Source organism: Macrosteles quadrilineatus, unplaced genomic scaffold (genome assembly GCF_028750875.1).
Source record: "Macrosteles quadrilineatus isolate MER2022 unplaced genomic scaffold, UCM_ALF_1.0 Scaffold_3__2_contigs__length_128488019, whole genome shotgun sequence".
NCBI classification, from domain to species: Eukaryota; Metazoa; Arthropoda; class Insecta; order Hemiptera; family Cicadellidae; genus Macrosteles; species Macrosteles quadrilineatus.
Genome location: NW_026542596.1, coordinates 60,389,429 through 60,412,251, shown reverse-complemented (window position 1 = coordinate 60,412,251; position 22,823 = coordinate 60,389,429). Strand labels below are relative to the sequence as shown.

Sequence of the window (22,823 nt, the reverse complement as noted above, 5' to 3'; positions counted from 1 at the left end):
AACTCCTCGCTCATTTTTGTCAAAAAAATTGCTCTGATCTGTAGTTTTTCAAAGTGTTTTTCGTTTTTTGATATCTTTATTAGTTTGGTCAGGATCTTCTATCAAAGTTGGGTTTTCTCACATAAGAAACATGGGGGAATCTATATATTAATTTGAAACTGTTTTTCTTTGTCACAGCTATTTTGAGAGAACGGCTGGGCGTAGAAACTCGGTAGAGGTGTCTAAAGAAAGGTCTTGGTCTGTAGATGAGCCATCAAAAGAGAGACATGGTGAATTCCCTTGGGGCTCTGCCCCAGTGGCCTTTGAATTCCCATCCCATGTTATTCTTATGGAGGAAAACGGGGTTTTTGTCACAGCTAATTTGAGAGAACGGCTGGGCGTAAAAACTTGGTAGGGGTCTCTAAAGATAGGTCTTGGTCTGTAGATGAGCCATCAAAAGAGGAACGAGGTAAATTCCCTTCGGGCTCTGTCCCAGAAGCCTTTAAAGTTGCCTCTTCAGATTTGTTTATATCACGACCATTTGCATAATTCTACACTACTTTTTAATGAAACAGCTGTTAATATTTAAATCTATAATATTAAAACGAAACAGTGTTTTTTTATTTCACGATTCTGAATCAACCACTCGACGGATTTTCATGATTTTTGTGTTGAAAGAAAGACAATTTTGAGAACTAGGGAATGTCGAAGCCATAATTTTAGTTTAGGGCCCCAGTTTTTTTAGAAATTTAGTTTTAATTTTGAAAAAGTCTAGCAGCCGACGCTAAGATTCTAAACTAGCTTTTGGCATAAAATAATTTGCTTAACATAACAGCTGTAAACATTCAGCTTTTGTGTCACAAATTCAACATTTGGATAAAAATGTAAAGACATACTTAGGGTTGACTTATTTATACTATGTGTAATGCTAATCATTGATACGTTCATTTCTTCTGTAAGAGGATGACAGATTAGTTAAATATACATAGTAAAATACTAGGATGTTCAAATTATTTTTTAAAGCAATCTTTGATTTCTTCGATTTGTTTTAGAGCAATATAATTTGTTTTAACTGACAGCTGGTTAAATATAAACTATGGAACTATGAGGTTATTTTATTTACTCTTATTTTGTCATTGATTATAGGAAATAAGTAAGATTAGTAGAGATAATTATAACACAGTTTTAACCAAAATTCACCACTGTACAAATCGAGGCTCTGTACACGAGTCTTAATAAAAAAAGGAATAAAAGCAAATTATTTTACTGCTACACTTTTCAAGGAAAGATTAGAAAAATTACAATGTTTACATGTTTTAATTCTTCATGGTAGCTTTTTGTTTACAATTAATGTTTGTCTGCTTTAACTTTGTTTGGATTAGGCCCGGAAATATTGATGTCATATAAAGAATATCAAGAATAATCAGGAATCACGATTTTAAAATACCACCACAACCTCAGCCGGGTTTTATACAAAGATAAACAGATGGATGACATAGATTGAACACAACGTCAACATTGACCTAGGATACTGCAATTAGACAAACCATCCTTTTATGAAATCGTAACCACAACTGAAAATATGACTTTTATGAATATTAGTTTAAATTAACTAATATGCATTTACGATGTACATTCATTCAATTAGACTAGGTAATTATCAAGGATAGAACTGATAACGGTACCTATATACAATAAACATTGAAAATTACAACATTAGCTTTACTAGCGTGTTTACTTTTTATATTCCTGCTACATGTGACCAGTTCTTTTTTTCAAATGAATGTTATTTGAACCAAACAGCTGTTTCAAAACAAACTGTTATTGTTTTTACTTTTCTTTGTTTACGCTTATTTATTTAGCAATTAATGCAGTGAAATTGATATATAGGATAGGCGTGACGATTAGTTTTGATGTTAGGACACCAAAGTTAAACTATGTGTACTGTGAATTTTATTGGATATTATCGTTTTATTTTAGGTTGTTTCTATTCAGACCTACTGGAAATTGTGTATAGTAGTTGTATTGTGGTGATAATAATTATGGAAGAGGCAGGTATGCTATGGAAGGTGGTATCGTTGCCTAGGTCTATACACTTCTCAAATGACTATTACTCTCTCTACTGTAGGCTACTTATAATCAGTGTGCGTCTGTGCGAATCGGCTGCAAATCTCACTTCAACGCTTTTCACATCGTAAAAATTGCAGAATTGCTGTTTTATTGTAAAATTATCGGATTTAAAATGCATATCGTATAGGTATAATATGATGGAATAAAAACATTTTGGTCACACAACATTTGTTTAGAAGATGATTTTTCACATTAAAACTGCAAGAAACTTTGTCTTCATATGTGTAAACTGCCTGATCTGAATTGTACACGGTTTTAACTGACTACTGAATTCCCGTACGTAGGACGGGCTAACAACTCGTTGTGATTTAATTGAATTTGTCCAAATGAAGTACAGTATTTGCAATGGGTTTTTCTGGTTTTAAAATGGATTTTCTTCTGCATCGTGTCATGTTTTGCAATATAATGTTCTATTACCAAATCAGTGGAAAATCCTAATATCACAGTAACTCTTAAAATTATTTCTTTTGGAGTTAACTTATATCTATTGTATGGGTTGGTTTCTGCCTTTTTTACCACTTCTTGGAGATTGTACGTAGGTGATATTCGTTGGCATATTGCATCTGTATATTTTTCAATATACAGAAATTACTAAATTAAATTAAATTATACAGACAAAACCTGGGTTGGTGTAATTATTATAATGGAAAAGAGCGAGAAATCCTGGACAATTTGATATAGGCTAAAAATAAAACTGAATTAACACTGTTCTACATTTCATGAGCAATCATTGAAATAACCGATTTGCAAACAATGGAAACATAGAAAAAGTCATAGAACACAACCAAGTAGAATAAATAGAAATAATGTTTTTTTTTTCATTTATAATCGTTATCATTGACAACATAATGCGGCTATGAGAGGGAAAAATTTGTAGAAACACTAAAAAAACAAGATCAGCTTTTTGAAAAAAGATAAGATATTTACAAAAGATTTTGATTATATCTAACTGTTGTGTAGATTGTGCGTATTTCCATAATCTTTGAGTCGCCTGTAATGCTTCGCAATTGCTCGAATTCGAGCAACAGGTAGACTAGTCTAAATATTGAATTGGAAACTTTGTCTCCACTAATTTGAGAGAACGGCTGGGCGTAGAAACTTGGTAGAGGTGTCCAAAGAACGGTCTTGGTCTGTAGATGAGTTATCAAAATAAAAACGAAGTAAATTCGCTTAGGGCTCTGCCCCAGACGCCTTTAAAGATCCCTCCACATATTTGTTTACATTTTGGTCATGTGGATAATACTTTTTAATAAAACAGCTGTTAATTTTAAAATTGTGTTTTAAACAACACACATTTATTAGGAGTTACTGAATTGTCCAAAAGAAGTATTTGCAATGTTATTTTCTGATTTTAAAATTGATTTTCCTCTGTATCATTTGTGTTGCAACATAAAGTTCCATTACGAAATCAGTGGAAAATCCTTTTATCACAATAACTCCTACAATTGTTTCTTATTGAACTATATCTATTTTACGGGTTGGTGTCTGCCTTTTTCACACCTTTTCCCTATATTTTATCATATTATTCTAGACAGATCATCATAGGTTCATGAGATTATTGTCATACATGTTTCAATCATTGGAAAATTCTTCGCTTGTGTAATACAATACAAAATAATACAAGTGCAGAAGGGCACGGTGCCCATTTGAGCCGTATCCATATTTTGTTAAATTAATAGTGGTTTACAGCAACTGGATAAAACATTTTACAATATTTATGTAGAAATTTGTGCATGATTTAGAAAGTCATTAAGCTGGAAAACTGCAATATACTGCAGACTTTTCAGAGAGGTTACTTCGATGTATTCATTAAGCTTAGTGAAAACGTAATATAGATATGTATATACAAATAAGAACTTGAACTCTTAGAGAGCCTTTGAATGTTATTCGACTAACGAAAAGGGTTGTGCATGTTTACTAGCGCTACTCAGCAACAAAAACCATTTAATTTATCTCTAAAATATATATTCTTAGTGCATTGAGCAACAACCTAAAAAATCTATGTAACTTGCCCATATAATATAGTTACAAAATGCTCAAACTCGCATTGTGACATTTATAATTCGGCTTATATTTCTCCAACAGAAAATCCATCTGCAGAAGAATTTTATTGTGCTCTTAGTATGTCATTCGCATTATTTGTTGCCAATGAAGCTGCACTACCATAAAAATGAGGAGGCCCCTAACAGTTCAAGAATAAAAGCCAACTTCACTTCAAGTATATTCCACTACACCTAACATTCCGTAGAGAGATTATATTGCCCCAGTCAGAAAATCAGAAATCAGAAATCCTTTATTGTCCTTAAGCAAAACAATCTTGCAATAGACATGGCCACATATTATGGTAAAATAGGACAGTAACCCAGTCAGACTGGATTAATAATATTTTCACTCTATCATCGCAGTTAGCTGAAGTTACATAAAACCTCAAGAGTAACCGTCGATTTCGACGGGTTTCCCCTAGTTTGCATTAAAAACCATAGACATTTGATCACAGAAATAGTAACAACTCTGTAATGTAAAACGTAAAAGTATGCAATTAAATTTAACAAAAATAAGATACACTTTTATGATATTGCTTAAGTTTAAGTGCTACCACTACCACAGACTATAGAACCAATTAATAATTTGACTGAATTTGAACTGGACCACTGGACGACTGAATGCTGGGCCGGGTAGAGGGTGGGACAGGGGGGCAGAGCACCGAGGCCCTGGGCTCTGAAAGGGACTTAGGCCGATCAAATGTAAAATCTTTTCTGTACTGCTACAGTAAAAAAATTTAGCAAGGTTAGCCAGTTCACTTAGTAATTTTTGAATGGAATAAAGTTGCAACTGTGAGCACGAGAATTAATCAAACCATCATGCATTTTTTATATGTGTAACAAAACGGCACGGAGGCAGCTGGACACTAAAACAGTAAAATAGAGGGCCCGGGATTGCTCAGCTACGGGGCCCGTGACTGCTCTCACCGGCCCGGACTGAATGTACATAAACCATATGCCATTATTAGTTCCAATGTTAAAGGGGTCAGAGATAATAAGTATACTTTGACCTTATTACTAGAGGTTAAAATACCTTATAATCCGTCAGTGTGATCAAAAAGTCACCGATGAAAGGCGACCGGTTTCAACCCATCAAAGGGGTCATCATCAGGCGTTGAATGGACACTTAATTACTCCGAAGAGGTTGTCATAAAGTCAATAAATACAAAACGAAGAACAGTTAAATACCTACTTAAACACATTTTTACAAAAACACGTGTGGCCACAAATTGACTGCGCAGCGGACGGTATGTGCACACTGCACATTGAGTTACAAGTCCAGACTGTCGTCAATGCCGTCTTCGTTTTGTCCATCTGTCATCTCCCTCCCCTTCTTCCAGCTCTTATCAGGTCCTTTCCGTGTTGTTATCATTCTTTCAATGCCGACTGCTGTTTCATATAATAAATTGCTTTCAAAAGATGCTTTTTCGTTCAAAATGTGTTGGGGATTTTTCTTGCCAGCTTTGTAGATCTCAAATTCTTCTATTAAGATTAAGTGTTTGCCTTTAGTTCTGTGAATTTGTAAAATTTCTAAATTATTTTCTATTGATGTATATGAATGGTTGTTCGTTATTAGGTGCTCAGCAAAAGCAGAATTATTTTTCTGGGTGGATTTCTTCGGAAGGTGTTCTTTGAAACGGGCTTTGAAAGAGCGCGCAGTTTGACCTATATACAAACTAGGACAGGTGTCACAATTAATTTTGTAAACACCTGTTAGCTCAGTTTTGTCAGAAGAGGGTTTTCTTTTAGGATGGATGACAATTTGTTAGAGGTCCTAAAAGATAACTTAACATTGTTTCTTGACAGCTCATTTTTTAAAGTGTTGTTTAGACTAGTGCCATATTCTGTTAAAGTATGTCGACCATGTCAGACAAATTAATACTTACACTTTACATAAATTTACACTTATACTTTGACCATTTAAAGTCAATGATGCCAAAATTGTAACCATTTCAGACAAAGAAGGTAATTACATTCCTAAATTTGTTACGTGCTTTATATAGTATGCCGCGCCGTGTACACTACCGTCATACAAGTTGGGCTTGGCATAGAAATGAAATCTCAGAGGCTTAAATGTTTACTTACAGATCGAGACGTCACTGTCGTCTTCTTCTGTCAGTTCCAGTTGTTAATTTGTTTAATTTGGGTTAAAATATTTTTGCTTAATTTAATCACGCACTTGTATTGTTTGATTTAAGTTGATCGTGTTGTGATTTTTATTAGCTTATATTATAATAATTGAATTGTCTTGCCCTTCTATCCTGGTGGAATCTTCTATTCATCCACCTTTTCTTTGTTAGCAATCCAGGATGATTCGCGATGCCTTCTTGGAATCGAATTTGAATCATTGAATTCAATTTATTTCATCATAATAATCAGAAACATACCAAGTTTTCTGGTGCTTCAAATAAACTAGTACAATATGGGTAAGTAGGAATTTTAGGTTAAAACACTAGCTTCAGCATGTTGCTTATGAACACTGCATCCCAAGCTTTATGTAGGCTGTGTGTGCTTTTTTTAATCATCCAATGCTATTAACTGATGTAAATAAAAACATAGTAGTTTTTGCTTATTTATTGCACTCGTCACTCATTGCTTTTTCACTACACAAGGATAGGCCTAACTATTTCTTTCTATACAATTGACAAGGTTTAGCGGACAAGTTACACCAGTAGACCTAGACCTATACTTTTATATAGGTACACTAAGCTAGTATTCAAACACAGTAAAATAATCTTAGTGCTCTCCAAAAATGGGATGTCTTTGTGGTTTGCTAACAAGTTAAAAGTGGTTTAGCTTAAGGCCTATCTGAGCCTATAACTTAATAGATATGCATATCTAAGCCCCATATGCCTAACTGACTACGTTGTATCGGTAGATCCAAATTTAAAACCTAGCTATGCTAGTAATAAGAGGTATTTCACAGAGGGGAAATGGAAAAAATGTTTAAATCCGACTCCGTGAAGCGAACTAGAAATAGGTAAACCAACTTAGTGATAGGTGTGGTGTAGTTCTGTTAACTATGATATCCGACTTCATTGTTCTATCGAACATAAATGTATCGATTTAAATTGATAACCAAAAACCAATATTTCTCTATCGTTTCAAACACAGGCAAGTACAGTAGGCTAGGTCTATGCTATTTTCACAGACTTTTTTTTAGAGCATAGAGTAGTGAGTAAACTTATATGGTTTGATTGATGGGTATAATAATAATTGGTATTATACAGGGTGATTCAAAAAGGACTTTACAACTTTGAGAATTCATATAAATCTTATTAAACAAGGTACAGAGCTGGTTTTGGTGTTGTTTTAAAGGAAAACACTTCAAGTTTTTTACCTTAAACTAAAGATGTTCCATGTGACTTCCTTTGGATTTGGGGAAAATAATTATTTAGGTATGAAAAAATAGTGAAAACCGTTAAAAATTTGAGAGAAATTTACAAAATTTTTAAAGTATGGCGTTTTTTGACGGTAAAGGACTGCGATTTTCGAAAAACGCATAATAAGTGTCTTGTAGGATATTTAATTCTGAACCTACGTTTTGTCCTCAAATCGTTTCTAGCTCTTACCGTTTTCGAGCTATAGCCGTTTGAAAAAAACGTGTTTTGTTGTTTTCAGAGGTCCGCCATTTTGGATTTTTGGGGGGGGTTGAAATTTGAAAATGCGACTTTTTGGAATTTTATGGGTAGTTTGGGACCAAGAACTACAAGTGTGCGAAATTTCAACTCCCTAGCACATCTAAAAGTGGGTGTATCGCACTCCTTCACCGTCAATAAACGCCCTACTTTCAAAAATGTTGTAAATTTCTCTCAAACTTTAAACGGTTTTCACTATTTTTTCATACCTAAATAATTATTTTCCCCAAATCCAACGGAAGTCACATAGAACATCTTTAGTTTAAGGTAAAAAAACTTGAAGTGTTTTCCTTTAAAACAACACCAAAATCAGCTCTGTACCTTGTTTAATAAGATTTATATGAATTTTCAAAGTTGTAAAGTCCTTTTTGAATCACCCTGTATAATATTGGTAGTAGCCTACAGTTGTTTTTAAGTGTTTAATAACCTAGTAGGCCCTTGGCCTAATTACCCGTAGGTTCCTGAATGTTTTTTGTTTTGTATTATTACAGTTAGCCTACTTAAAACTTATGTATGAATAAATTTTATATCTGTCTAAGTTATCCATCTTAGTCTTAGCCATCTTAGTTTTTTTTAAACTTGTTTCGTTCCTTTAGTAAATTAATTATCCAAGCGACCTTTGGGGTTTAAGCTATGCTGTTAAATTGGTGGGGAAATATAGCAAAGCTGTCAAATTAATAAATTGCTGCTTTAAGCTCAGTCTAATGTATCTTCAATCATTTAACTTCAAAAGGTGTTAGGATAGTTATTTCTCCTAATATGAATTGCCTTTCCATTCAGTCTCCGCTTATTTTAACACTACTTTTCCCTGATCTAAATTTTTTTAATTTCTGTAGGCCTACAGTACCTAGGTAAGGAGGCTAAATTAAAGTTTTTTTTACTTTTGTGCAGTGACCCTGAAATTTTAATTTCACTTGTTGACACGGGAAATACTTTAAAACTTTTGCTAGTCGTTCTAAAGTTCTGAAACAATGTAAAAAATGCCCACTTCCTCATGTTCCTGATTAATTTGATGAACCCAGTGGACACTGTCACATTTTTATTTTTCCAGGCCAGTAAAATATTAATGATTTAATGATTCTTTTTGATGATATGGTTTGTTTGCGATCCACAGTTAATGATAAAACACTTTTCACAGAACTAATCAAAAACTCTTCTGATGGAGTAGGGGATCCGAATTGTACCCGTCCAATGTGCATTCAATGCTGTATCATTTATCAATGAAATTTGCCTTTAAAGATAACATACTATGTGCTTATTTCAAAATGGATTAGATTGAGGACCCTTTACTTAACATCATCCTTAACACTTATCATACTACTTTTCTTCCAAACGTAAACTTCTTTATTAATCTAAACCTGAATTTAATTTTTTATTTAGAATGAAATATGAGGAACTTTCTACATAACTTCATGTGAGTGTCTTCGGAACTTATAATTTTCGGACATCAATAATTATTCATGGGTAGATCAAGAAGATCAAGTTCTTTGGAAGAAGTGGAAATGGAACCATCAGCCACTTCTCCTTTGCGTCAACCTAGATATGGCTATTCTCATGAAAGCATCGGAAGATTTTCAGAGCATTCATTACATTATCCATATCGCATACAAGATACTAAAACCTGTGGTAAGTTATTAAAAACACAGTAACTTAAAGAAAACTGGGGGTTTGTTTTACTTACAGGGCTTAGGGTACTTCTCTAAATCTATCTAAAGATATTTACAAGTTTGTTGGGTTTTTTTTCGGCCGACTCAGAAGCACACTGTACAAAGTTAGTAAAATTGTTATGAAACCCACTACACTCATGAGTTTTAACTCTAGAATAAATCCGACTTTAATGGTTTTTTACTTCTTGGAAGGAGACAAATTTAAGGTCTTGACTGTAAGTATTTTGTTGGTGGATTTGTGAACATTATTTGTGGTAAAAAACTCTTTCTCTTTTGATTTTTTTATTGAATGGTAGTTGCATGTATTTTGTGGATGTGGTAGTGATAACCCATTGTAAATAGGTATTTAATTTATTGTCACTAACGAGGTTTGTATAACAAAATGCAAGGGTTTTGTTTGCTAAAAAGGTCATTAACCTAAAGCAGGCACTTGCAGAGTTTGCCTGTGACATTTTATTTTGTAAAAAAACCTTGTAAATAAAAACTGGGTGTTGGTAGGCCTAGTCTTGTTCATATCACTATTCTGAGAAACACATTCCTAGAATTTCACTCACATGTTTTTACTTTATTGAAACAAAGGCTAAGGCCACACTGAGCAACCAGCGACCACCGGCAACAGAAAAATAAACGTGTCCGAGACATTTTGTGGTTGCGGTGACAAATACGCTCCCCGCGTTATCTTACAGCATTGGCTACACTAGACGACAAGTCTATCCCTTACACACTCACTTACAACGGTTTTCATGTCTATATATAGGAAATATGCAGTATATACAGAGGTGTCGATGCAAGTATGCAAAAACGTTCATGGATTCTTACTTATTTCCATAATCAATGACACGATTTTGAGAATAGAATATAACATCTTGAAACTCTATTTACTGGTATGGTTAAAAAAAATCAACTGAAAGGTTGAAATTTTTGCCTGGTTTGGCCACCTTGGGTGTCTTTGTCGCCATGACAAACACCCCTTTTGAATATTCATTGATAAAAGAGTATATATATTTTATTCAGTAGACTACTCGATATTAGAAACACAATAAATAACTTATGCTTAAATCACAGTATGATTTGGAACCTATAATGTAAGATTATAGAATTAGCCGCAAAAATTACACAACAGTTCAAATTATATGTTTATTCAGAAACACTGAAACATGTCCTGAAGAAACATATTGTTTGTGAATTACATAAGTATTTTAGTCTTATATTATTTCCAACAGCTCAGACAGGACCTGAAAACATGGATAAAAGTGACCTGAAAAAGAAAAGAAAAAGAAAAATATGTGCATAGGTCTATGATTCAAATTATAATCACTACAAAATAATTTTTGCCGAGCTATTGTGATTGTAACTGGTCACCAGTTATGCAACCGCAGCTAGAAATTCTGGTGACAGTAGCCTTAACAAGATATGACTGTGACCCCCTACAGTGTTTTACTGTAGCAGGGAAAATCACTCGCTTCTTTGGACGACTCAGCAACTGATCATACCTGACGGTCCCGCCACAGATAATGTTGTACTCTTATCTGACCTCACTTGTAAACCCATTAAAGCTCGTCCCTCAAATTGCAGCACATATTTAGTAATTATATTCTCTCCCAATTAGTTCCCTTTACTCTTTACCGAGTGAAAGTAGAGGCCTTAAGTTTTATGAGAGGTGTCTGTTTTTTCACTAGCATTTTATGTATAAGTACCTCAGTTCTACCTGATGCAAACGTAGATTATGTGATGATTGATGGTTATGTGGTGGTTTCAGGCCAAAGGTGGGATGACTGCCTCACCAGGATTCCGTATGCCACCCTCATCGCCACCATCATGTGCATGGTGGGCGTCGGGATTTTCTGCGGCACCATGCACCGAGGAATCACGCTCAGCAAGCTTATGCTCGACGAAGTGTTCCATATGAGATTTGCTTGGTGAGAAGTCATTCTAGTGTTTGTGTGTTAAACTATCTAGATCTCTGGGACCTTTTCAGTTAACTCACTACCACTGGTTTTTAGAGCTGTATATTAGAAATAGAAGTGGTAGGTAGTGAATTAAACTTTGGTTAGGTTAGTATAGAGTTAGAAAAACCTAACCTAACCTAACTACATTCCACTAGTGGACTAGTAGTAGTGAATTAACGGAAAAGGTCTGATCACTGTTCTGTTTGAATTTCATTTTTGGTTTATCACCTGAGGTCATTGGATTCCAGATCCCAAAACGTCATGAACATTTGTTTATAACTATAGGAAATGTCCGCAACACCCCTCTCATATAGGCTAACATGGATTTGGATTCTTGTCAAAAATTTCAAACAATTTGAACATCAAAGTTTGTAGGACAAACATGTATTGATGTGTTGCAAAATTGCACATTATTATGTGTTAGACTCACAATCTGGGAGCGAGCTGGCGTAGTGGTTAGAGCCAGAGCGCGGGACTTCAGTCCCTGAGGTCTCGGGTTCGATCCCCGCCAATTCACCAATGGATTTTATCTAAGTTATAATGCCGCAACCCCTAGGTCTAGCCTGAAGTAATGTGAAAAACAATCCCAGGCTCGTGCCTAGCGTCCTAGGGAAAAAAAAGAGACTCACAATCTACCAAACAATCAAGACATGTTATCTGTTTCTATTAAAAATGAAGACATGTTATCTGTTTCTATTAAAAAGTGTTGTTAGAAAAAAACAAGCAGTTTGTAAAAAGTAATACAGCTAACTTACACATGGACCGATGTAAACTGCACGGTTTCGCAGCTTAGTATGCAGTGCTTCCGTATTTCACTTTTTTATTCAGAATTTCATCTTTTTTCTGTAAATGGCCTTTCATTATGTAGTTGAGGCACACATGATACTGCTTTATTTTTACAGTATTAAGTCAAGGCTATTGTATAATAAACAAAAAGTCAGCTTAAACCTTAGAAGAAGTTCAGGTCATAGAACACACATAGGTTAGATAAAAACACAACATTGCATCCACTGGGGAACTTTGCCAAGTGTAGACACAGGAAGTTAACAAAATGGTTGACAATCTTTGTTTACACTTGATAAAGTCCCCCAGGGCACAAAAGATTTCATGTCTTTATCATAGGCCTAGTTAAAAATCCTGCCCTAGAGCCTTTTCTTGAACAAAATTAAATCTATTTGAATGAATTCGGACTTTCATTCATCTGACCTAGTGTGGATGAATGAGGTTTTACTGTACTCAAAAAATTATCATGTATGAATTTGAATCATCCAACATTGCTATGTAGACTGCTGACTCCGTTCTATAACTGTAATGTTATTTTGAAATATCAGTGGGTGGATAAGGCTGCCTCTACTTTAGGCTGTATCTAGTTTATTGTTACTTAATTGTTTTGCAGGTTGGACGCACTGAGGATGATATTTGTAATCCTGGGAGGTTGCATGGCTGCCCTGGGTCTGATGATACTGTTCGTTGGGTTCCTCGCCACGGGCGCTACCAGGGTACGAGTCTACCGCGCCTGGACTGCCAGAGTTAGCGGTAGAATATCTTGCGCTGTGGTAGGTTTTAGATATTGTATTTATTTAGTCACTGGTTTCCGGTTTTATTTCTGGACGATAATTGTGCAATATTTTGATTGTGGAAGACGACTGCAAAGGTTGGATGACTGAAAGTTTATGACAGATGACCACCAATTTGCAGCCATTGACTTTAAATGGAAGCTAGTTCTTCAAAGCATTTGAATTTTTGTTACTTCAAAATTACTTTTCCAAAATAAAAATCAAAGTTTTCTTTCTAATATTCATGTTTTTGTTTTTTCCTAAGTAGCCTTATTGTACATTGCAGTTATTGACCAATGCATTATATCTAGTTGTATCTGTTGTTAGATATATTTTGAGTTTATTACGTTTTATTTCTTTAAATTGATCCAATCGTACACAACATGAGACTCTTTAGTACAATTTTTGAATATTTGAACAGGGCCCAGTAGCAAATTGTTAGGATATACTCTCCTCTGTATCATATTCTTTGAGACACCCATGATAACTGACCTAAGACTATTCAAGATTGTGTTTTGCAGTTCCTGGGGTTGAGCTATGTACTGCAACTGGTGTGGATCTTAATCTTCTGTTTCCTGCTCATTCTAACGACCATGTTCACAATGTTCTTTGGCCTTTGTACATCACATCGAGTGAGGGAGGAACATCAGTGTATAGACTTCACACAGTTTGGTAAGTGTACTTTAACTAGTGATATAGTGGGGCGGGGGGAACGCATTCAAATCAAATCAAATCTCTTTATTGCCATTGGAGCAAAGAGTTATGTCTTGTGTCATGCGCATGACAATCCCTTTTAACAACTAAATTACTTAAATTACTTTTTACATCAACTAAACATACAAATATATACAGATTAATTACAGTTAATATCTTAGTGCTGGTAAATAAAGACCTACAATGGAGCCTTAAATGGAGATCTAGTTACCTATTATTCGCAAGGCTTTCTTCTGCATTAACAAAACATCTTCAATACAACTACTGTTCCCCCAGAGATTCAAACCATAACTTAAAATATATTTAAAAAAGCAAAATAGGCTACTCTAACATATTGATCAGGTACAACAGTTTTTAAATTATTTAACAAGTTTAAAACTCTAGACAACTTCTTACAGACATAACTGTCATCACTGACAATTATAGATCACTGTCAATAAGCACACCTTAGAATTTTTACAGCCTCATTTTTCACTACCTCACACCCTATATTCTTATTTTTTGTTAGGCAAATAAGATGTTGTGTTATTTCTACATTGAGAACTAGGTTATTAGCACCAAACCATAACCAGCTTTCTCCATTGTTTTATCTACAGCTATCTTAAGACTATTGTAATTTGAATGTACAGTTAGAAAAGTAGTGTCATCCACAAACATTGTGGTTGAGGATCCCTCAATATGAAGTGGCGTTACCTGGTTTTAGTCTTCGGTAAAAACAATCATCATTAGACGAGGGTCATATATTAAGTAAGGGCCGTTTTTGCATATAGCTCCGTGGTTCGCGTGTACACCGAAATGAGGCTCCTAACCTTACTGGCATCGTTTGTGACACATTTACAGCTCTGCAAATACCTGGAACTTGCAAGTGATTTTGGTGACTTTGGTTGCATGTACAAAGGTTTGAAACCTAAATATTTATTTACAAGTAGATCCTAGACTTCTCACATGGATTAGCCTATTCTCATTTTTGTTGTTAGCCTGTGGATGATTTTGAATATATTAATTGGTGTAAATACCTACTTTGATGTAATTCGACATTTTTCTAATGCCACATGCACATCTAGTTTCAACTTTCAAGAAGTCATCTTCAGACCTAGATCCTATGTACTATTGTCAGTCGAAACCTTCTGATGAAGTAATCATGACATTCTTTGACACCTGAGAGTCAAAACTAATATTGGCATTAGCAACATTTTGAATAAATTATCCAACCATATAATGAAAAATCACAGATTGACATCTTGTTTTAGACTTTGTGTTCCCTGTCAACACGAGAGCAGAAGACATGAAGGTGTGTGAGGCTCAAGAGATCAAGTTGTTCTGCAAAGATTACGTAGAGAAGGCTGAAATGATGTTCATATTTGCCACCATAGCTTGTCTCCTTGTTATCCTCAGTTTGGTAAGTTCCTTGGTTGTCTTGCGTTGAAGTCAGATACTAATGAGTTTAAGGCCCCTATTACACGAGGTAGCCTGGCGACGTCGCCAGCGGCAGTAGCTGGCGACGCACTGGCCACCAAACCTATAACCAGTTGAGTAGCCAGAATTTTACCGCCGTGGCGCCGTTGTTGTGAGTGCTTGTCTTGCACTTGTACTTGTTATGAGCGGTGTTTACAGTGAATAATGAGTGATTATAAGTATCTTCTCCTTCTGTTACTTCTGAAGAAAATGAGGCAAAGGAAGAGAAAAATGTACGTTCATCCAATGCTTAGTGCAAGAGAATCAAAAGGGTTATATTACACCCTTTTTGATGAGCTCTGTGCGGACAATAAAAAATGTTTAAATTATTTTTGTATGTCACAATCCAGTTTCTTCGAGTCGTAAAGGATGATATAGACATTTTATCAACTGAAGTGAACAATTCACACACTCACAACACAACAGAACGCAACACAACAGTGTGCAAGTACCCCCGTGATATGAACTAACCGAGTGGCGACGTGATACTGGCGACCTAGTGTAATAAGCTCCATATGCTACAACGCAGCGTCGCCAATATGGGTAGCCAGTGGCTACCACAGTGGCGACGGGGCTCGGTAGCCAGTCGGTCGCCAAAGTGTGGCTGCGTCGCTGGCTACCCTCGTGTAATAACATCCATAACAATCAATGCCCCATGACAAGCTGAGTAGCCAGTTTGGTCGCTGGCGACGTCGCCAGGCTACCTCGTGTAATAGGGGCCTAATGGTTAGAGTGTGAAAAGTTTGTCTTATAGTCACAGATTCAGATCCTGCCAAACCCCAATGACTTTAGCTATTAGATAAAAGATAGTTTGGCAATTAGGCTTGTAGGGGTCAAACCTAGGTTAGGATAAGGTCACAGGAATAACACAAGAGTAGACATTGGCCAATTGAATGGCACCATGCATTTGTTTACTTTTAACCTTTTGTCGGTCGCACTGTATCATTATGATATAAGCAATAACCTTTTCGGCCGCCATTTTTTTCGTGCGTGCACCGATTGCTATCCCCTCACTAATGGACTCCCCCTTCCCTATCCCGAACCTGCCAGTGCTGAACTTGACCTTCCCCAGGGGACATGTTTTTTTATTGTATCAATTTGAACAGTGCGACATTCCCTGATGAAAATTTGTGTGTATCATTTTGATTCAGTGCAACCATGGATGTTTTTTTAAAACATGTCTAAACAAAGAAATATTATGATTAAGACACTGTTAGTGATCGAGCAAAAATATTCCAAATACAACATAGTCATAGAATATTTTTAAACATTATAACAGTCAAATCAATCATTGCAAAGACATCAAAACAATGTGTAAATTTAATTGTATCAATTAGATACATCAATTAGATTACCCTTCTGGTAATTATTTAGGTGCTGGTGCTACCGACGTAGGGTTAATATTTGGCAAGAAACTATTCATACGAAGTAAAGATGGATCATAGACGAAGACGACACAGTTGACAAAAGAGAAAAGGAGTATATGGTTTCAGTTTTAGTATATGGAGTATATGGTTTTTTTTAGTAGGTCATTGTGACTTTCATTAGGTTAAGGATGTTACATTTTAACTTTTCTTTGAATGGATATCTGAACAGCTATTTTCTGTTTAGGTCCACTACCTGATGTGTTTGGCAGCCAACTACGCACACATCCGGGACCATGAGAAGCTGCAAGAACTACAAGAGTTGCAATACCTCGCAGACCCGGACATGGGCTCCAAGGACCGATTCTAGGATCGAGCACAAGAAATCTTCCGGGTGGACACTTTCAGGGTCTCCAGGCCTCCGCGATAACTGCCTTCAGCTTGGCAGCAGCCTTAACTCAGCGATATAATTAATGCTTTCTGTGCAAGGATTTTTAGATTGTATGGTGTTAGGATAACTGGGTCTGAAATTGTGTAGGAAATTATATGCTCCTCTTGAAGCACATAAATAAATCAATAAGTTGTTCGGCAATCTTATTGAAATTATGAAATTATTTCTGTCAGTTTATTATTTCTCTTTTTGGGGATTTAGTGCAATTTTATTGGATGAATTGAGAAAATTATTTAGGACCAACATATTCTGTAATTTAATTGTTTAGTTCAAATTATACTGTGGAGCTTAGTCTCCACAACCATTCAAATTACAATACACAATACACAATACAATACACATTACAATACACTGCCTGAGATTATGCGTCCTAACACCTAGAAACAACAAAAATAGCAGAGCTGACAGTAGGGTTACTATTAGTCTATATTTGAATTTTTTTTATGTTCAGATTTCTGATAGCTCCAAACTTGGTTCCATTGCACAGTATGATTTAACCTATATACAATTTTAATGCTGCTGCCAATCTCTTGAAATAGGTTTTTTCTAGCTTCTAGCCAAATAGTTTTTATATTTTCTATTCTTCTTAGTATTAATTGTTATCACTTGGCTCTTGTATATTTGTGTAAACTACTTCTAGTGTATTTTCTTTGAACGACTGAAGGAATTTGTTTGACCTTTTTATGTCTAGTTTAATTATTTTGTGGTTTAAAAGTGCATTACATCAACAACGAAGTGTAAAGTGTTCAACCCGGAGATTTCTTGTGTATATTGTTTACTAATAGTTTTGTAAGGACAGAAACAATATGACGAGTGTTAGATAGTTGTGCTTATATTGTCTTTCACGATGACATTCCAAGTCTATAATATTGAACTTTACGTAATAGACATATAGACTTTTTCTTACTATTCACCGAAGAGTTAGTTATAGTAGCATTGTCTGTGCCTTTTTGAATTGCCTTTATAGTTATTATTGTATTGAAAACAGTATTGTAGGCTACGTCACTTAGCTTTCTCACCTAAAGATTGTTAAGGCATTACCAATCTGTTAGTTAATGTACAAAATTGTCCGTCCTAGTAGTTAAGATGAGTTTTCTATAGTCTGTTAAGAGTCAAAGTTTTCTATTTTTATAAGTAGGTATACAATTTAAAACTTCTCTATAAATGTTTAAGTCAGGGTAAAATAGTGGTTCAGTTAAAGGAAGGTTACAAGCTATTAATTCGCTGAACTTATCACCACAGTACAGTAACTGATGTATGGTCCATATCATTTGAAACTGGAATTATCTTTCTTGATATCTGTAGATTCTTTTAACAATGTTGGACCAAACACATAAAAAATAATTAAGTTGTTATTGAGGATATTAGCACAAACTTTTAAATTTGTAAGCTCAACATTTGCCAATGGTCTTCTATGTGCAATTGACATGACAATATCATTTCAACACTATGTAAGAAATGTGTTTATTGAATTTATAAGGTTTAGCTGAATTATTCTATGGAGATGCATAGCATAAACACACACATGATATGCCGTATGTGCTGTTTCAATGTTTTCTGAGACAGACGATGCCACATAAGAGATTAAGTCATTGGTTGGTTTCGGACAAGACTGTTTATTATGTTACTTCAGTGTGTAATCCACCTTAGCCAACTAAGAGCATAAACATAATTCCATTATTTTGTAAATATCATATATTTCATTCATTTTTCATTCCATTTCTTAGTTACATTGAACACTTAATCTTTGTTCAGGTTTTTTCAAGTGTTGAAATACCAAACGTAGTAGTGGTGTGTCAGACCAAATCTCAAAATTAGGGATGTGTCGAATCCACCGAATCCTACAAAAAGATTTGGATTCAAGATTCAATTAACAAGATTCAAGAATTTTTTTTTAGAATAGAATCTTTGACTATTAATACAACTTAAGTATTCAATAGTCAATGATAGAATTAAAAGGCATATATACTGTGACATTGCATAACCATAAAGGTTATTGATGTTGTAATATACAGTACTGTGACATTGCCATTTTATGAACATAGTATACGATTCGTTGATCAACGAATTTAAAATTAACAAGTGTACCTACAACAACCATGAATAACCAATAATGAATATTTGCCCTCCAAATAAAGTATACCGACGGAATGTTCGATTTAGGTTAAACTGTTAAAGGTGTAACCAATTAGTGGTCTGTTATTTTCACCATGTGTCAAAAGTAATTAAGTAACTTTTCATTGCAAAGAGTAGTCATTTATGGTTAGTGTAGTATTAATTTTAAACGGTGCCTATTCCATTATTGTTTTTTATATCACCATAAGCCCATTTGTAATTATTTTTGGTACTCGAGATTCAATTTTTTAGGATTCGGATTCGATATTCCTGGATTTGACCATCACTACTTAAAGCCATCAAAACTTTAAAAAAGTTTCGGTTTCGAAATTGAAAATGTTGGCACTTTTATTTTTGAAACTGCTGACATCTGTTGTCTCATACATTATTATTGTTTGTGACACTGGTTACACAAAAGCTGGTAGCTATGGAGCAAACAGATCACCATTAACACTAATGAAACAAGTAAATTGTATACTGAACTACAAGTCATTTTAAATATACGAAGTAGGAACAACTTACAACTTAATAAATTCTTTATTCAATTTAATTTCTATACAATTTAATTTAATTAATATTGATATTTATTAAAGACAAAGAAATATTGACCACTAAATGTTCTAATTAATCCAATACAGTAGACCCCCTCTTAACCGACCTCGTATTAACCGATAATCGGATTATCCGCCTTTGATCGTAAAATAATACAGTTTGTTTTAACCGACCTTGCTTTTAGAGTAGCTCGGTTTAACCGCCGCTTTCTAGGAATCTCGGCATTTCCGCTCCCATGCTGGGTGATGAGAACTGAACCATACGCTTATCTCCACAGGATATGACTAACAATAAGTTATTTTGTGATGGTCACAAAAAATATAGCATAGCCTATTGTCAGTTTGTCATCATCGTTCGTAGCTCGAGCACATCTGATCTGATTTGTTATCTGTGCGGCAAATTTATAACATCATAAAGTGCGTTACGATTTTGAGAACTGATTATCTTATCGCTGGAGTAAACAAACAACGCAACTTGTAGGGAGGGCAGGGAAGGGGTGTTAACAACTCCAAGGTCAAGATAGTTTTTGTGCCTGGAGCACAGACAATATAATTGGAGCCTCCAGTGAGAGGCTATAAATAAACGTCCTGTCTTGTAACAAAATGGTCGCTTGTATCTTTAATGACGACAAAAGGTTCTTTACTGTATTACGATGTATTTGGAAAGCATTAATTAATACATTACAGTATTAAAGTTATTAAAATAGGAATTTTATTGACTCTTGCCTAGTATTATAATATATTCACTGAAAGTAGGCCTATTTGACTTAACCGTGTTTTGTGTTTATTTGTGACATTTCTATCTATATGGAAAATGAGATAAGAGTAGTTTATTTTATAAATAATGCAAGTATGACTTCAAAATAATGATTATATAATTCCAAATGAATAGCACTTTATTATGTTATGATTTTAGGGATTGCCCGTTTTATCCGACCTTTTGAATCATCCGACCTAGGTCCGGTCCCATTAGGGTCGGTTAAGAGGGGGTCTACTGTATTCACGTTTATATTAGTGTCAGGAGTTTCATTTATTTTAATGTTAGTTGTTTATAAAAAAATGTTGTTTTGGGTTTAAAGTTTATCACTATCAGTCACATATTTATGTTATTATGTCTGGATAAGAAGTCAATCTCTTTCAGTTTTGATCGCATAGTGAAAATGCTATCATTACCTGTATTTTTGGCAACCTTGACCAGGTAACTAAAAAAGTTTCGAGATAGGTTTTGAGATTCGGGATTTGATTTTTTAAGTTACGGTTTTGGTTTTGAGATTTGAAATTTCTGGTTTTGACCATCACTAAAACGCAGGATTACGGAAAGCCTGAAAAGCAGAGTTTTATTGTATGATATACTTACTTTAGTATATCTTGTTCATTTTCCATTCTTCATTGTTTTCAGAGATCTCTCATAATGTGTTTTATTATTTCTAATTTTGTACTGTTTAGTAGGTAATTATAGATGTTATTATCCATTGTGTAATTAGTTAAGTAATTAATGTCAACATATGCTACAGGATAGCTTCCAGCAGTAGCAATGATTGGTGATGCTTGTTAGAAAGTTTATTCTTACTAAGGGAATGGCAATTAATTTATTTTAGTTTGCAGATGCATTTGCTGACGGGTAATCTTGCATTTTTATTCATGAACTAGCACACCTCTTCTAAACAGCACAAGTCAAAATTAAGCATAAACACTGGATACCAAGTTATACCCGGTAATCATGATTTCTATTCAAATAGGGAATAATTCAATTACTGTTAAACAGTATGAATTGTATAACATATGATTTCTTCTCAAATCTTTTAAAACCAGTTTTTGTTTGAATTTCATACGGTATGTGTTTGTTTAGATTATTTATTTTATTTTATTTTATTCATATTTTTATTTATTTATTCAGTATGAATTGTACAACACATGATTTCTTCTCAAATCTTTTAAAACCAGTTTTTGTTTGAATTTCATACGGTATGTGTTTGTTTAGATTATTTATTTTCAAAATGGTACAAGCTCAAACCTTTTATATTGAAAATTGTTTACATATGGAAGAATTGTAATAGTTTTTCTTCATACTCAGTTAAAACCATCAGCACTTTAAGCTTTATATTTGTTACTCTATGAATAAGCTCAAACTATTATAATTTTATTTTATGTTTACCTACTTAATTACAGTACACTACTGTTACTGGAATTTAATTTTAAGAAATTTCATACATTTTGTAACCAATCTACCTTTTTTAATTTTTTATCCCACTTATATAAAGTATTGTATTTTGAAATACACTGTTTACTATTCTTACTTCTTTTATAATTCCTAATTTTCACCAATGATACAAAAAAATGTGAAATGTTGATAAAAAATACTTATAATAGTGAAAACCCTCACTGACTCACTAACTGATTCATCACTAATCCTCCAATCCAATTTTAAGACTAGCTACAGAGCTGAAATTTGGTTTCCAATTTATTTCATATAAAAATAGGAGTAAAATAGTTTCCATACCAAACTGTATACATTTTTTCTTGAAATTTACTATCCAGAATTTTCAGTCCTTCAGGGATAGCAATAAAAACCACTATTTTTCATAAAATGTGTATTCTGTTCAAATATGTCATAAAAATGACATGAATAATAAGTAAGCAGTTAAAAGTCTGAGGGTTAGCCTATGAGTTCTTCTAATATCTCTGGGAATTCCCTTAAAACGACTTTTTCCTCTGTAAATTGGTTGAAAGTAAAATGAACAATTCATTTTTGTATAATATTTATTTAAGTTTAACAGAATTTCACTTCTTTCAATTCATCTTGTGTTTTCATAATGGAACAAAAGTTATAAAAATCTGATTGGTCTGTGTTGGAGGGAAACAAAGTCAAAAGAAATTGACAAATAAAAAAGTCCAGTAATATTGATTATTTGAAGTAGAACTTTGGATTTTGTGCAAGTGTGGTACTTAGGCAAAAATCAACCCATCGCTATAATTTCCTCAATCACATAATCATTTATATATTAAGTCGACTTCAACCAAAATGAAGGTTCAAGCTTATGTTAATTTTATTTTTAACTGTTGTAAGCTAAGTGATTACTTGCATCAATTAAATCTAAAGCATTGGGTACAGTATCTGCAAAAGTATTATGTCATTTTGAATTAATTCAATACATTTATGAAATCACTGCAAATGTTTTATGACAACTGTGAATCCCCCCCATGGCTCAAAT

The 22,823-nt window shown here is 34.2% G+C and overlaps 1 protein-coding gene across 2 annotated transcripts; it reads left to right on the top strand.

Moving 5' to 3' along the window:
- The first annotated feature begins 6,255 nt into the window (after nt 1-6,255).
- Nucleotides 6,256-20,086, top strand: LOC128989785 (neuronal membrane glycoprotein M6-a-like). 2 transcript variants are annotated; one of them, XM_054411831.1, is made up of 7 exons: nt 6,256-6,577; nt 9,170-9,415; nt 11,216-11,375; nt 12,802-12,961; nt 13,483-13,633; nt 14,926-15,074; nt 16,742-20,086. In XM_054411831.1, exons 2-7 carry the CDS (start codon nt 9,250-9,252, stop codon nt 16,862-16,864), a joined length of 909 nt encoding a protein of 302 aa, XP_054267806.1. In that variant the 5' UTR covers nt 6,256-6,577; nt 9,170-9,249; the 3' UTR covers nt 16,865-20,086. The 2 variants fall into 2 exon arrangements, with proteins under 2 accessions (XP_054267806.1, XP_054267807.1); XM_054411832.1 differs by lacking the exon at nt 9,170-9,415 and having other exon boundaries at nt 6,257-6,577.
- The last annotated feature ends 2,737 nt before the right edge of the window (nt 20,087-22,823 follow it).